The sequence below is a fragment of the Phalangium opilio genome, unplaced genomic scaffold (genome assembly GCF_054372755.1).
Source record: "Phalangium opilio isolate 3A_F unplaced genomic scaffold, DU_Popi_V2 ptg000013l_1, whole genome shotgun sequence".
Classification (NCBI taxonomy): Eukaryota; Metazoa; Arthropoda; class Arachnida; order Opiliones; family Phalangiidae; genus Phalangium; species Phalangium opilio.
The window spans coordinates 14,186,322-14,201,648 of NW_028324148.1; the positions used below are offsets into that span (position 1 = coordinate 14,186,322).

General features: G+C 36.5%; 3 protein-coding genes and 1 long non-coding RNA gene across 4 annotated transcripts; 3 read left to right on the forward strand and 1 right to left on the reverse strand.

The window, feature by feature from the left end:
* The first annotated feature begins 402 nt into the window (after positions 1-402).
* On the forward strand, positions 403-2,725 carry LOC149709384 (uncharacterized). The gene is made up of 3 exons (XM_089863534.1): positions 403-876; positions 1,398-1,761; positions 1,865-2,725. The coding sequence occupies exons 1-3, from the start codon at positions 476-478 to the stop codon at positions 2,243-2,245; spliced, it is 1,146 nt and encodes a 381-aa protein (XP_089719660.1). The 5' UTR covers positions 403-475; the 3' UTR covers positions 2,246-2,725.
* An 876-nt stretch (positions 2,726-3,601) lies between these two features.
* Positions 3,602-6,341, forward strand: LOC149709385 (uncharacterized). Its single transcript, XM_089864746.1, has 4 exons — positions 3,602-3,901; positions 4,598-5,022; positions 5,498-5,861; positions 5,924-6,341. The coding sequence occupies exons 2-4, from the start codon at positions 4,622-4,624 to the stop codon at positions 6,311-6,313; spliced, it is 1,155 nt and encodes a 384-aa protein (XP_089720872.1). The 5' UTR covers positions 3,602-3,901; positions 4,598-4,621; the 3' UTR covers positions 6,314-6,341.
* Positions 6,342-8,876: 2,535 nt separating this feature from the next.
* Positions 8,877-12,476, forward strand: LOC149709386 (uncharacterized). Its single transcript, XM_089864020.1, has 7 exons — positions 8,877-9,277; positions 9,349-9,712; positions 10,094-11,291; positions 11,411-11,502; positions 11,579-11,621; positions 11,886-11,971; positions 12,335-12,476. Exons 1-3 carry the CDS (start codon positions 8,877-8,879, stop codon positions 10,484-10,486), a joined length of 1,158 nt encoding a protein of 385 aa, XP_089720146.1. The 3' UTR covers positions 10,487-11,291; positions 11,411-11,502; positions 11,579-11,621; positions 11,886-11,971; positions 12,335-12,476.
* On the reverse strand, positions 11,912-15,295 carry LOC149709387 (uncharacterized). The gene is made up of 2 exons (XR_016381361.1): positions 14,317-15,295; positions 11,912-12,448 (listed from the first exon to the last, which is right to left on the reverse strand). It is a non-coding gene; the product is annotated as an uncharacterized LOC149709387 (long non-coding RNA).
* Positions 15,296-15,327: the final 32 nt, after the last annotated feature.

The following is a 15,327-nucleotide window of genomic DNA, read 5'->3' on the forward strand; positions in this document are numbered from 1 at the left end:
TTTATAGTTTCAAGTACCGAAATTGGATCGAGAATCATCTATAGAGATGGGCCGATACCGATACCATATCGGTATCGGTTTGATATCGGTTTAATCGAAGGATCGGGTAATATATAGGTATCGTTACGTATCGGTTTCCCAAGTATCGGATCATATCGGTATCGGTTAAACTGGTATCGGCCCATCTCTATTATATAACATTTTGCCATAGGGAACACCGTTTTAATTAAATTTTCATGGTCTTTCAGTTTCTCATGTTAATTTTAAAGGGCCATCCGTAAAACACCCCAATGATAATAACTTGTTTAGAGTGCCCTTATTTCAAAATGCCATTGAACATTTTCGACTCAAAATTAGCCAAAGAACATCTCCACTTAATTTCACACAGAGATTTGAGAAAAACCCCGTATTTTCATTAATTTAATAATTTCTTAATTCTTGCACAAAGGTTAATTAAATTGAATCTAAGTGAAAAATGGAGCGTGACATTATGGGTGACGAAGACATGCCATCTTCGGTGACGTGGAGTGAAGATGAGATTCAAGTGTACCATTTTCAGTACAGATCCATTTTGGAAAAACTACTGACGAATCTTCACTTGGTTATGTTAAAAATCCTTTCGCGTCATCCGTATAATTCTGTTACGTCAGTCGTGCAGTTCTACGAAGCTTACAAGAACCAGAAATTGCCATTACTGGACTTTTACGAGTTGGAATTCAAACCAAGCATCAATAAGGATAGTCAAAACTGCATTGGTCTCGCCCTTTATTTGAGAAGGAAGTTGTTGAAAACGCTTTCTACGGAATATCCAGATCTCGATAAACACCTCTATTTGGCAACATCAAACAAAGTATCAATCGCTAAGATACCAGAAAGGTAAATTAAAATTTTAATTTAAATAATTTTCGCTGTAAATGTTACCAAAGCTATGGGGTGCCAAACCAGACAAAATTAATCGACTGAGAGAGAGTTGAATTTTTTGGGAGAACGTTGAATTTTTTGGGAGAACGTTGAATTTTTTGGAGAGGGTTGAAATTTTTTGGAGAGGGTTGAAATGTTTTGGAGAGAGTTGAAATTTTTTGGAGAGAGTTGAAATTTTTTGGAGAGAGTTGAAATTTTTTGGAGAGAGTCGAAATTTTTTGGAGAGAGTCGAAATTTTTTGGAGAGAGTCGAAATTTTTTGGAGAAAGTCGAAATTTTTTGGAGAAAGTCGAAATTTTTTGGAGAAAGTCGAAATTTTTTGGAGAAAGTTGAAATTTTTGGAGAATTGAAGATCTCAGAGAGAGTAGCAACCTCGAAGTGCTTAAATTTGTCTAATTGCCATGGATAGTAGTTCTGAAGGTTATCGAGAATTGTTTTAAGTTGCAATAACCGTACCGTACGCAAATCTTTATCAAGGCACCAAACATGTCCACCACTGGATACTGCTTTTGCCAAGGACCACGCGACTCTAGTAATAAAATTCACCCTGGAAAACGATAAACGTCTTGGCTACATCATAATGGACCCTGGATATTTGATCTACTTCCCCGTTGTAGTTATGGAAGACGCATTACCACCGCATACTGGAAGATTCACTTTTACTAGCCATCAAGGCGGCAAGAACTTCGAATTCGTTTGTTACAATGAAAACTACGTTCACATGACCAGGAAAAATACACGTAATCAAGAACAGCAACAAAAGAACGATGGGACTATTCATAGATTTTTCTATGTCGGCAAGAAGTTGAAAAATGTTCGCCAAATCGAAAAACGTAACATGGTAAGTGAATAATAAAAGAATCTCAATTTGATTTATCATTAACCAAATACCATAAGTTCATAGTTTATTGTAACTAAATTATGTCAACGATGATTACTTGCAGCTTTTTCCATTTCACGCCATGGTATTTGGGAAATTAGAAGGACTTTCGGCCAGTTTTTACGCAATACTGAAGGATAAAGATCATATTGTAGTCGATGTACCGAAAGGTCAAATAGACGAAGAACTAACATTAAATTCGACAACTGACAGTAATTTCAACCAATATAAAATTCCCTACTCTTACATTTTGAGCAATGAAGAACCAAGAAACGAAGAGTGGGAATTGGCCCTAGAGATTTTGAACAGAAAATACCCTTATGGTGACGGTTTCCCTGACTTATTGCGGAGATTTGCCGTCCTGGCAACTGATGTCGATTTTGTAACTAAATTGGCTTCTATTAGTAATGAATGGAATGTAAACCTCGAAGAGTCACTTTCATAATATGTGAAATAAATAATGACAATATATCGTGGTCAGTGTCGTCTTTATGTAAACATCAAAAACCCTCTGTCCCATTCCTTATGTAGCCGGTGTCCTTTTTTACTACCTCTACGAGTGACGATGACGTCACGGAGAGGTATTACACTGGACGTATCTGTCAGTGTGTTTGTTACCGCGTTTGCAATTGGCAAATGGGAGCAAACTTATTGGCAATATCCGGACCGCGTTCGCAGTTCACAGAAATAACTATTGGCTTCTATTCCATTATCATCGTTAGGGTTAAGATGTACGCGGCGATCGGCTAGGGTTACGAGAAACGTTTAGCCTCAAAATGGATGGGCTTGCACCAAAGGTTCACGCAAATACGGCTTTTCTTATCCCTTACTGTAAATCAATCGCCTTACATCCCCGAAATTTACAAAATGTTTGAAAAAGGTGTTCAATAGAATTCAAAAGTTAAAAATAGATAGTTTTCACACATGGAGGATTCATACCATTTACACCAGGAGGCCGGGCTATCTGGAGGACAAAAACGCGTCTGCTTTTGTCCTCCAGTTAGCCCGGATTCCTGGTGTAAATGGTATGAATCCTCCATGTTTGAAAACTATCTATATCTATGTTAAAAATTATTTTAGGAATAACGTTTTTTAAAACGATTTAGCCAAAAGTAGGGCAAGTTACTAACGATTAAATTATTTAATATCATATATATTTAATTATTTAAGAAAAACCTCTTAATTGAGTAGATAGCCCCTAGTATCGCAACTCGGAGAGGTTTATTTTGGTTTCCCAACTTGTTTTAATTCTAAGATTTACAACAAAAGGTACTTTGGAAGATTCCCACCACGCCGCCAACGCCAAGTCGCCCACGCGGCTGGATAGAGAAGTACGTAATCAATATACCCTCTCCTCACTGGAGCCCAGACTTAAAGCAAATGTCTGCTCCATTGGCGGCCCTAATATGCTGGTTAATCTTCTAAAGGGTTGCCACGAAATTTTCAGATTAAGATTCCCTGACTTTTCCAGATTTCCCATGACCTTTATTTTACGATTTTCTCAATTTTATTGTTCTAAATAAAACTAAACAATTGCGTTTAAATACATAATTAATGTAAAACAATTTTTGTGTTTGGTCAAACGTGATTTCGCTGAAACGTCGTTTAAAACTTCATCCGGCTGGATGGCTGAACCTCAGATATTTTAAACATTTTAATCAAATTCTCTGACTTCGTTGAAATTCTTGATATTCCCTGACCCTTTTGGCCGATTTTTATAATTCCCTGACTTTTCCAGGTGTTCCCCGTGGGTGTTCCCTGACCCATGACAACCCTGTTCCACACACCAATTTTACCTCGCCAAAGGTAGGAACCAATCAGAACTCGTTAACGTCGAGGGCGGATCAAAACCTAGTCTTTGTTACGCTTAGCATGCCTTCCACCCTCGACTATTTCAGCATCTAGCGTCATTTAGTTTAAACAAAACCACAGCCGAGACTCGCTTTAAGTGTCGCGTCTGTATTTTATCTCCCGTTTATCCTTGAAATTTAATAACGCGCAATATGTGATCTAATTATTCGTTCAATTCGCTTCGAAGCGGTTCTTCTGAAGCATTGTACAGTAGCGAGGATTAACGTATTGCATCACATCTTAAATTTGGGTAAGTTACTTGGGTAAAATACCCATTATTATACTACACGATACTACGGCAGAATTTAGGGTCCATACATTCTTTTACCTTCGGTTTTTGCTGTGAGTCTCTGTTTATACGCCGCTAGGCTGCGTAAAAGTTACCAGATCTCGGTTTTCCTGTACGCGAGATATAAAATTCGGTTTTTACCTCTCCGAGTGACGACTGCGTCGAGGAGAGGTATTACACTGGACTTGTCTGTGTGTCTGTCACCGCGTTAGAAGTTGGTAGAGATGGGCCGATACCAGTTTTAACCGACACCGATATCATTCGATACTTGGGAAACCGATACGTACCGATACCGATATTTTACCCGATCCTTCGAATAAACCGATATTAAACCGATACCGATATCAATAATAAAATAGATGCTATAATATAGGTTGTAGAGATGGGCCGATACCGATTCCATATCGGTATCGGTACCGATATTTGACTTTAAACGATATATCGGTATTGGTTGAAAATGAACCGATATTTTTCCTTAAAAAATATCGGGTAGAAATATCGGTTCATTTTTAACCGATACCGATATATCGGTTTAAGTCAAATATCGGTACCGATACCGATATGGGATCGGTATCGGCGCATCTCTAGAAGTTGGAAAATCGAAGCAAACGTATTCCCAATATCAGGTTACATTATAACCAAATAATTTTTTTGCAGAAAGGAAAAAGTCAAATACTTAAAATGGAGCGTGACATTATGGGTGACGAAGACATGCCGTCTTCGGTGATGTGGTGTGAAGATGAGATTCAAGTGTACCATTTTCAGTACCGATCCATTTTGCAAAAATTACTGACGCATCTCCATGGCGTTATGTTAAAATACCTATCACGTCATCCGTACAATTCTATAACATCAATCGTGAGGTTCTACGAAGCTTACAAGAAACAGAAATTGCCATTAATGGACTTTTACGAATTGGAACACAAGGCGAGTATCAACAAGGATAGTCAAAATTGCGTTGGACGAGCTCTTTATTTGAGAAGGAAGTTTTTGAAAATGCTTTCGACGGAATATCCTGATCTCGAAAAACACCTCTATATGGTCTCAGGAAATAAATTAACAATCACCGAAGTACCTGACAGGTAATTCGTAACCCATAAGCTCATAAGATATGTTACTACCATAAGTCTGTCACTGGTTACTGAGAGCTTGTCATGGAGTGAATGAAGTAGGTCATAGATTCTTGTAAAGCGGCGCCTGGTGAGGCGCTGTCAAAGGCTTAGTACAGACTAAATAGGTAGATGGACTAGCTGCAAAAGCGAGTGTAGTCAATTCTCGCTTGTCGTTCTCGAACTAGCTCGAGCTGTAAGTCTCTAGTATTACGAAGTATCACACTTATGGAACCTACATGTAGGCTATAAAAATCTCCAAAAAGCAGGTAATACGCTCGCCTTAGTCCGTACAATTGTTATAAACACTCGAATTAAGTCGTTTTACATTGAGAGAATCTGATCTGACACTCCGTAACATGGCTTTGTAACCTTGAAGAGTCAATTATCCCCTTGTGATATCGCTTACGACAAAAGCCGAAATAACCATATGCAAATCTTCATTAAGGTACAAAACATGTCCACCATTGGAAACTGCTTTTGCCAAGGACCACGCGGCTCTAGCAATAAAATTCACATTGGAAAACGACAAACGTCCTGGATACATCGTAATGGACCCCGGATATCTGATCGACTTCCCCGTTGTAGCTATGGTGGACTCATTACCACCACATACTGGAGTATTCACTATTATTAGCCATCAAGGCGGCAAGAACTTTGAATTCGTTTGTTACAATGAAAACTACGTTCACATGAGCATGAAAAATCCACATTATCTGCAACAGGAACAACGAAAGGATAAAACAATTCATCGATGGATCTTTGTTGGCAAGAAGTTGAAAAATGTTCGTCAAATCGAAAAACGCAACATGGTAGGAGAGGTTTATCATAAAAGAATAATAACCCGAAATAACTTCTTTATAATTATTTCCAGCTTCGAGAATTTCGTGCAATGGCAATTTGCCAATTGGGCGGACCTTCCGTCAATTTCCACACGATGCTTCATGAAAAAGATCACATAATACTCTCTATACCAATAAGCCAGTTGGACGAAGAACAAAGACAAAAACTAGCAATCGGAAGTAACTTCCTCCAACACAAAATTCCCTATACGTATTTATTGACCAAAAGGGATTCGGAGGAAGCAAGAAACGAAGAATGGGATTGGGCCCTCGGCATCATGAGTAAGAAATACCCCTACGGCAATGATTTCCATGATTTAATGCGCAGATTCGCCATCTTGGCGACCGATTCCGAATTTGTAAGTCAATTGTATTCCATTAGCAAGGAATGGAATACAAACCTCGAAGAATCTATTTCTTAATATGAAAAATAAATTATGATAAAATTCCCGTCTTCAGTGTCGTTTTTACGCGTATATTTATAACTTAGTAAAGTTTGATAGGGAAGGAGTAGAGGTACCGAATAATCTCCGCGCTTTTCACCTCATTTTTTTTTATCTCATGAGGACGATGAGTTTTAACAGCAGTTATTATCCGTTTGTTCCTTCAACTGGTTTTGAAACGGCTCTTCTTAAGTATTATACCACAGCATATTGCATCACATCTTGAATGAAAAGTAGCAAGTTGATTTAGGTCCATGTAAAACATAATTATGCTTTGTACAAGTCGATAATAAAATTACCAAATATAGGTAAGTTAATTATAATTACCAGCCAGTAAATAGACACTAGCGTGTGGTTCCAACAAAGATTAAGATCACTAGTTTGAAAATTATTTTATGTATTAATTACGTAGTCCTCAATTTCATTAGGTACTTGTTCTCAATTTTTTAAAGTAGTTGTTCCCAAATTTTTTTAGGTAGTTGTTCTCAATTTTATTTAGGTAGTTGTTCTCAATTTTATTTAGGTAGTTGTTCTCAATTTTATTTAGGTAGTTGTTCTCAATTTTATTTAGGTAGTTGTTCTCAATTTTATTTAGGTACTTGTTCTCAATTTTATTTAGGTAGTTGTTCTCAATTTTATTTAGGTAGTTGTTCTCAATTTTATTTAGGTAGTTGTTCTCAATTTTATTTAGGTAGTTGTTCTCAATTTTATTTAGGTAGTTGTTCTCAATTTTATTTAGGTAGTTGTTCTCAATTTTTTTTTGGGTAGTTGATCCCAAATTTTTTTAGGTAGTTGTTCTCAAATTTTTTAGGTGGTTCTTAATTTTTTTAGGTAGTTGTTCTCAATTTTATTTAGGTAGTTGGTCTCAATTTTATTTAGGTAGTTGGTCTCAATTTTATTTAGGTAGTTGTTCCCAAATTTTGTTTAGGTAGTTGTTCTCAATTTTGTTTAGGTAGTTGTTCTCAATTTTATTTAGGTAGTTGTTCTCAATTTTTTTTGGGTAGTTGATCCCAATTTTTTTTAGGTAGTTGTTCTCAAATTTTTTAGGTGGTTCTTAATTTTTTTAGGTAGTTGTTCTCAATTTTATTTAGGTAGTTGGTCTCAATTTTATTTAGGTAGTTGGTCTCAATTTTATTTAGGTAGTTGTTCCCAAATTTTGTTTAGGTAGTTTTTCTCAATTTTGTTTAGGTAGTTGTTCTCAATTTTGTTTAGGTAGTTTTTCTCAATTTTATTTAGGTAGTTGTTCTCAATTTTTTTAGGTAGTTGTTCTCAATTTTTTTAGGTAGTTGTTCTCAAATTTTTTAGGTGGTTCTTAATTTTTTTAGGTAGTTGTTCTCAATTTTATTTAGGTAGTTGGTCTCAATTTTATTTAGGTAGTTGTTCTCAATTTTATTTAGGTAGTTGTTCCCAAATTTTGTTTAGGTAGTTTTTCTCAATTTTGTTTAGGTAGTTGTTCTCAATTTTATTTAGGTAGTTGTTCTCAATTTTTTTTGGGTAGTTGATCCCAAATTTTTTTAGGTAGTTGTTCTCAAATTTTTTAGGTGGTTCTTAATTTTTTTAGGTAGTTGTTCTCAATTTTATTTAGGTAGTTGTTCTCAATTTTATTTAGGTAGTTGTTCTCAATTTTATTTAGGTAGTTGTTCTCAATTTTATTTAGGTAGTTGTTCTCAATTTTTTTTGGGTAGTTGATCCCAATTTTTTTTAGGTAGTTGTTCTCAAATTTTTTAGGTGGTTCTTAATTTTTTTAGGTAGTTGTTCTCAATTTTATTTAGGTAGTTGCTCTCAATTTTTTTTAGGTAGATGCTCTCAATTTTTTTTTAGGTAGTTGCTCTCAATTTTTTTAGGTAGTTGCTCTCAATTTTTTTTAGGTAGTTGCTCTCAATTTTTTTAGGTAGTTGCTCTTAATTTTTTTTAGGTAGTTGCTCTCAATTTTTTTTAGGTAGTTGCTCTCAATTTTTTTTAGGTAGTTGTTCTCAATTTTTTTAGGTAGTTGTTCTCAATTTTTTTAGGTAGTTGTTCTCAATTTTTTTAGGTAGTTGTTCTCAATTTTTTTAGGTAGTTGTTCTCAATTTTTTTAGGTAGTTGTTCTCAAATTTTTTTAGGTAGCTGTTCAAAATTTTTATGTTAGCTGTTCAAAATTTTTTTAGGTGGTTGTTCTAATTTATTTAGGAAGTTGTACTCAATCTTTTTTAGGAAGTAGTACTCAATCCTTTTAAGAAAGTTGTTCTCAGTCTTTTTTAGGTAGTTAGTCTCAATTTTTTGGCAGTTAGTCTCAATTTTTTTGACAGTTATTCTCAATTTTTATGGCAGTTGTTCTCAATTTTTTTGACAATTATTCTCAATTTTTATGGTAGTTGTTGTCAATTTTTTAGGTAGTTCTTCCCAATTTTTTAGGTAGCTGTTCCCATAAATCAAGTAGTTATTCTCATTAATTAGCAAAAGATATTTAATCGATGAGCTTTCTATTATAGTTTTATTTTAATCTTATAGTTCCTTGCAGAACGGATAATTAAGAAGCCTATTTAAATTACAATTACACAATATGGAGCGTGACATTATGGGTGACGAAGACATGCCATCTTCGGTGATGTGGTGTGAAGAAGAGATTCAAGTGTACCACTTTCAGTACCGATCCATTTTACAAAAATTACTGACGCATCTCCATAGCGTTATGTTAAAATTCCTATCGCGTCATCCGTACAATTCGGTTACCTCAATCGTGCGCTTCTACGAAGCTTACAAGCAACAAAAATTGCCATTAATGGACTTTTATGAATTGGAACACAAGCCGAGTATCACCAAGGATAGTCAAAACTGTCTTGGCCGTGCTCTTTATTTGAGAAAGAAGTCGTTAAAGTATTTGTCGAAGGAATATCCAGACCTCGATAAACACCTCTATTTGGTCACAGGAAACAAATTAACAATTACGGAAATACCTGACAGGTAAATCGTAGCCTAAGTAATGTTTGCTGTAAATATCGACACAATATATAATCGTATTCAAATCTTGAAAGGTACAAAACGTGTCCGCCCTTGCATACTATTTTTGCCAAAGACCACGCGGCTCTAGTAATAAAATTCACCCTGGAAAACGATAAACGTCCTGGCTACGTCGTATTGGACCCTGGATATCTGATCGACTTCCCCGTTGTGGCTATGGAAGACGCATTACCACCGCACACTGGGAAGTTCGAATTCATTAGGCGTCAAGGCGAAAAAGTCTTTGAATTCACATATTTCAATGAAAACTATGTACATTTGAGTACAAAGAACGCACCAAGCCAAGAAAACGAAAAACAAGGTGATCAGCAGTTGCATAGATGGTTCTATGTCGGAAAGAAGTTGAAAAACGTTCGCCAAATCGAAAAACGCAACATGGTTCGTTCATCATTTATAAGTAGATAAATAAAACCGTTTCAAAAGTCGGGGAACTGAAGACTAACGAAATCTGAGAGAAATAGGCACGCTAACTGTGGAACAGCTCAGATCCGGTGGGACGTTAGAAATAGGGGAGGAATACTCGGGAAAATGGCGGACGGTTTACGTAATTCGTTGACATAGACCAACCGCCATTTTCCCGAGTATTCCTCCCCCATTTCTAGCGTCCCACCGGGCCTGAGCTGTTCCACAGTTAGCGCAACTATTTCTTACAAATTTCGCATCCTACCCCCCTTGATACCACCGCGGATATTCCGTCTTAAGCAGACGATACTGCAGCCCCTCTTTTGAAAACAGTAATCCCGAACAACTTATTTACAGTTTCGAGAATTTCGCGCGATGGCATTTACCGAGTTGGCTGGGCCTTGCGAAAATTTCTACACGATGCTTCATGAAAAAGATCACATATTATTCTCCATACCAATAAGCCAGCTGAACGAAGAACAAAGACAAAAACTGGAAATGGGAAGGAACTTCATCCAATATAAAATTCCCTTTTCGTATTTATTGACCAACAAGGACTCGGATAAACAAAGGAACATAGACTGGGATTTGGCCCTGCAGATTATGAGTAAAAAATACCGCTACAGAGACGGTTTTCATGATTTAATGCGCAGATTTGCCATCTTGGCGACTGATTCAGAATTTGTAAGTCAAGTGGCTTCTATTAATAAAGAATGGAGCGGAAATGTCGAGGAATCATTTTTATCATAAATAAAATGAATAATGAAATATGATAAACCGAGGCTCCGCTCTACCTTTACGTCAGTGCCTAAGAGAAGTCGGCCCCAAAGATCGAACAAAAGATTTTTCTTTCCCTGCTGGTCGGGCTCAGTTTTTTTGGTCTATTTTTGATCTACTACTACTACTACTACGCTTGGAGAGGTACAGGAAGATGTGAGCCATAACAATTGCGGTTACTTCGAGAGAGATCTGTACCAAATTTGATTTAATTAACTTGGAACATGTCAATCACCGCTATGCGGAACATAAATCTAATTTAGATTAAAATTGATTTTCAAGTATGATTATTCCACAAATGAGCTTATTGAGTGTAGTTACTTAATTCTGGAGTATGATTGGTCAAGGGAAAATTGAGCGATTGGAAGAAACATAAGAAGCACTGGCTCAGTAATACACAACGTTAAAAGCAACATTGGCTAGACAACTACAGTCTAAATAGCGCCAAGTTCACGATAATGTGAAACGAGCCCATTGTTTCAGACATTTGAGATAGTCATGAGTCATATTCGCAATATTATTTAAGTACCATTTACAAAAAAATTATTTATCTCCTAAACAAAAGAGGAGATGTAAAATATTATTTAAATTATGTTTTACGACATTCGTTAAAGGCGTCGTGAAAGAGTTTCAACGCTCTTTCATCATTCCGAGAAAACATTTTGTTTCAGATAACTGTTTCGTGGACTGTTTTCCTTTATTCAAGATGGATGCAGTCTTAAAAATTAAGATATTTCTACTTATGAATAGAATTTAATAAATTAAGGAGGAATTTTAGGTACGTTTTTGAATATTTAACTTGGTCACTGTTCCTTTAAACCGTACTTGTCATTGTCTAGTAATGTTTATTGCCTCCCCTGATTTATTTCAAACCGAATCATATAAAACCGCCTGTAGGTGAAGCCAATGCCAACTGTACAAGTTCCTAGTCAACTAACCAACGACAATTTCTCGCCGCTACTGTTCATCGTCATCGCTTCTCTAGGCTGGTAAGTACAACTATAAGAGAAGTTCTCTTTACTGGTAAGTACCTAAGGCTTCGCTTAAAGAGGAATTCTTTTTTAGCCGCATCGTTTGACGTTTTGAAACTCCATTGCCAACAGCTTTTGTAAATATCTATTTATCTTCAACACTATTACTGAATTATCGGTAAAACTTTACAAGATAAGCGCTTTAAAGATATCCAGTTCTATTGGTTTTGGACGTTTCGCTAATATTTCTTTTCGAGACATATCGTTGAACAATTGTCCACCTTTTAAGCCAGCATTCCTTTACAACCTCTTAAGCCTTTTAGTCTTAAATGCTCCTAGGGTCTTTGATTATTGGTACACGTTTTTAGTCTTTATTACAACTACTCAATCTTTTACCTCAGATAGAAAATGCTGTTCAAATATGCCCTTTTCATTCTGGTGCTGTTCGAGCTTTGTAACTGCCGTAAAAGACCTAATTACCCGTTCAGTAAGTACATCTTACTGTAATTCGTTAGACGAATTTTGGCAACAAAAAAAATTTTGTAGTCGAAATTTAGATTTAAAATTTTTGTACAAGCTCTCCGAGTGACGAACGTCATGGAGAGGCATTGTTCTGGACGTCTCTGTCTGTCTATTTTCACAATAATCGCAGTTTGTATTAATCTTGCTACTAGAGCTTGACATTATCTTTTAATTAGTGATTTTAACATACAACTTCGGTGGATAATTATAGTTTTTATGTTAAGAAACGTTAGGTTAGGCTAGGTCTTTGGAGACAGTCGTCTCGACTCGGAGAGGAATTATTTTGGCCTTCCCAACATGTTTCTTTTTTGATTTACTCAAAACGCAGGATGTCCCGAAGATAGGTGGAAACTGTGTACAAATGAGACGATGCAATGCCCGAAGGAAACCAAGTTGGAATGCGTCATGCACGTACCAGTAATGACTCCTAGAATGACTTCATCTGAATTCGAAAGATTTAAAAAAAGAAATAGTCCAGTGGAGCATTCCTGTCATTGTATGTGCAAAGAGTTTTATCAGTGCAAGGGCTTCCCTTGCCACAAAAAAACTGCCCCTTACAGCCATTGCTTTTATGGGCGTGAGAGTTATCTGAATTATTTAGGTTACAAACAAAATGATGGAGCCTGCCATTGTAGGCCTTACGAGTAGTAGCCACTAGCTCAATCGCTATCTTCCGAAATACGAAAATGAAAATAACCCGGTTCACATTTCTTGTTTAATATTAATCTTTCAAATCAGTAGATTTAATGCACTATAATAACAATTAAGCGTTCCCCTAATTATTTTCTAGGGGAAAAACTAAATTATAGTAGAATAATACTACAAGCCCCTTCCCTTGCACTGTTTGATCTGATCATCACAATTATAATACTAATGGACCAGGTGCACATTCTTAATAATAATTATATTGTTTTTGATTTGATTGAAGTTTGGTTAACTCACACTCTTTGTAAATTCACGTATCTTCCATATAATAAACTGTCAATTAGTAAAAATTATGATTTCAATTTTTTTCAACTATAATAAAAATAATTTATATTAAAATTGATATTGAAATATGATTTTTTCCACCGCCGAAGTGAAACACTTATCGAGGTTAGTTACTTAATTCTGGAGTCTGATTGGTCAAGGGAATTCAAGTAAGAGTACCGTATAGTGTTTCAAAAATCAAGAAAAAATCTCACTTGGGCGACTGGAAGAAATATCCGAAGCACGGGCGCAATAATACAACGCTAAATCCCCCTTTGACAATTAGGGGCACCTACGTACTTAATATTTCAGATTTTTGAAATAGGCATAATTTTCGTATAACTTCAAAAAATGCATCTTATTGTCTAATGATGTTTATTGTCTCCTACTGTTTTAATTCAAATCGAATCAGATAAAAACGCATGACGACGGAGCCATTGCCAACAGTACAAGTTCCTCGACAAGTAACCAACAAGAAACAACAACCGAATCTGCTCATTGTCATCCCTTCTCTTGGCTGGTAAGTACAACTCCCTCAGTGTTAAACCAAAAGTGGATGAGAGGAAAAGTATGAAAATGGCCAAAAGTCGCGAGTCATCAGAGTTTCGCCGTAGTTGACCGTTTTATTGGCGTAGCTATACTGGGCCTGTTCACTCCCTTAAAATAGGTCCTGTGTTAATTCGCGGTTACGCGGTTACCGTCGTCTGCTATTGTGTATGCTAGAACTTCCTCGATTTGTGTTTATAGTCGGAACAGAGTAGCTGGTAATGTTTTAAAAGGTATTTGAAGGTATAATATGGATTTAAGTAAAGTTATCGAAGCAATAGAAGAGCACATAAAACTAGATACGTTTAAAACTTATCTCGGTAATTTAGCTATAGCGCGAGCAGCTTGCGTCGTGATGCGCGTGATCGAGTGAGCTATGGTTAAACCAAGGAGCATAAATGTCTGAACTACTTTCAGTCGCAAGTTTGCAAGTCCATCAGTCACTAGTAAACTAAATAGTTATTGGCGAAACTTTGATGTCCGCGTTTTTTAACACAGGCTCTATGACCATTATCATACTTTCCCTCTCATTCACTTTTGGTTAAACGTATTGCTAGGAAGTTGGAACTTCTGTGTCCCGAGAAATATTGGTGATGGATCTTAAAACGCGACATGTGAAAATCTTCATTTACCCATATAATTGTACTGCCGTGCTCCCAGATTGGATTAAGTACATATTCACTTGCCTTAACTATAAATGAACGTGATCTCTAAGTCTATATTTAGCACAGTCATCTTAAATTGGCTTTCTTCGGAACAATAATTGAATTAAATTTAATCTTGGAAACCACATACTTAAACACGTAATATCTCCTAACATCTTTTGTCGATAAATAACTCGAAACTCTTTCACCATCACTTGAACGACTCTTGTAAGTCATGGTTTTTTTTTTTAAAACGTGGCACAAGTTTTAATGTCTAGAACGTGTCGTCCTAAATATTGATTGGAAAGCAATACTCCATTGTTAAATTGCTAACTAAAAGCAATAATAAACCATTTGAATATTTGAATAAGATGTTTCATGGAACAGAATGAATAGGGCCTATCATTATCATATCAATTAGGTGCAGGTTAAAGTACCAAAGGTTAAAATCCATCATAGAGGTTCTCTAACAGAACAGGAACCCCAGGTTTGGTCATGGGTTAAAGGGGCTAACCGGACCTCTCCCGAGGCAGTCTGCCTTTAGGGACGGGGGAAAACACTCAGCTTTTTGGCTATAGGGAGTGGCGCCACTGTCGCGGCGGGGGGGCTAGGCATTATGCTTCGCAACAGTTTGACCCCGCAAGCCTCCGGTGGCGCCCTTTAATGATGCCTGAGGCCGTGACTCTCTATACAAACATGCAACTCTATACTAAAAAATACACAGCCTGTTTGGCAGCGCAAAAAATTGTGGAACGCCTTATGTGAAAAAAATACTGGACAATGACTAGGAGTGGACATTTAAAAAACCGCGCTACAGTCGCTGTTTTCCATAGCTAGGAACATCACAGAAGTATTTAGTATAGAGTAATGGCACCTTCCTGCCTTTGGCTACGTTACGCTCTATGAGAAATTAACATGGAGTGTCACTACTCTATGGTTTGGTAGGATACCAATAACAAAGGAATTCGCTGTATCTTTCATTCATTTCATACAAATAAACTACAAGTTTTGGCTTAATAATTGGATGGACCGTTGTCCTTCTTCAATGTTGATGTAACACTAATTGACCTCAATTTCCTACTAATTATGCTGTAACCATTGCAGCTGCAGTGTGGAACCGAATAGGTCAAATTTTAAAGATGGCGACATGGCGTCGCAAGTT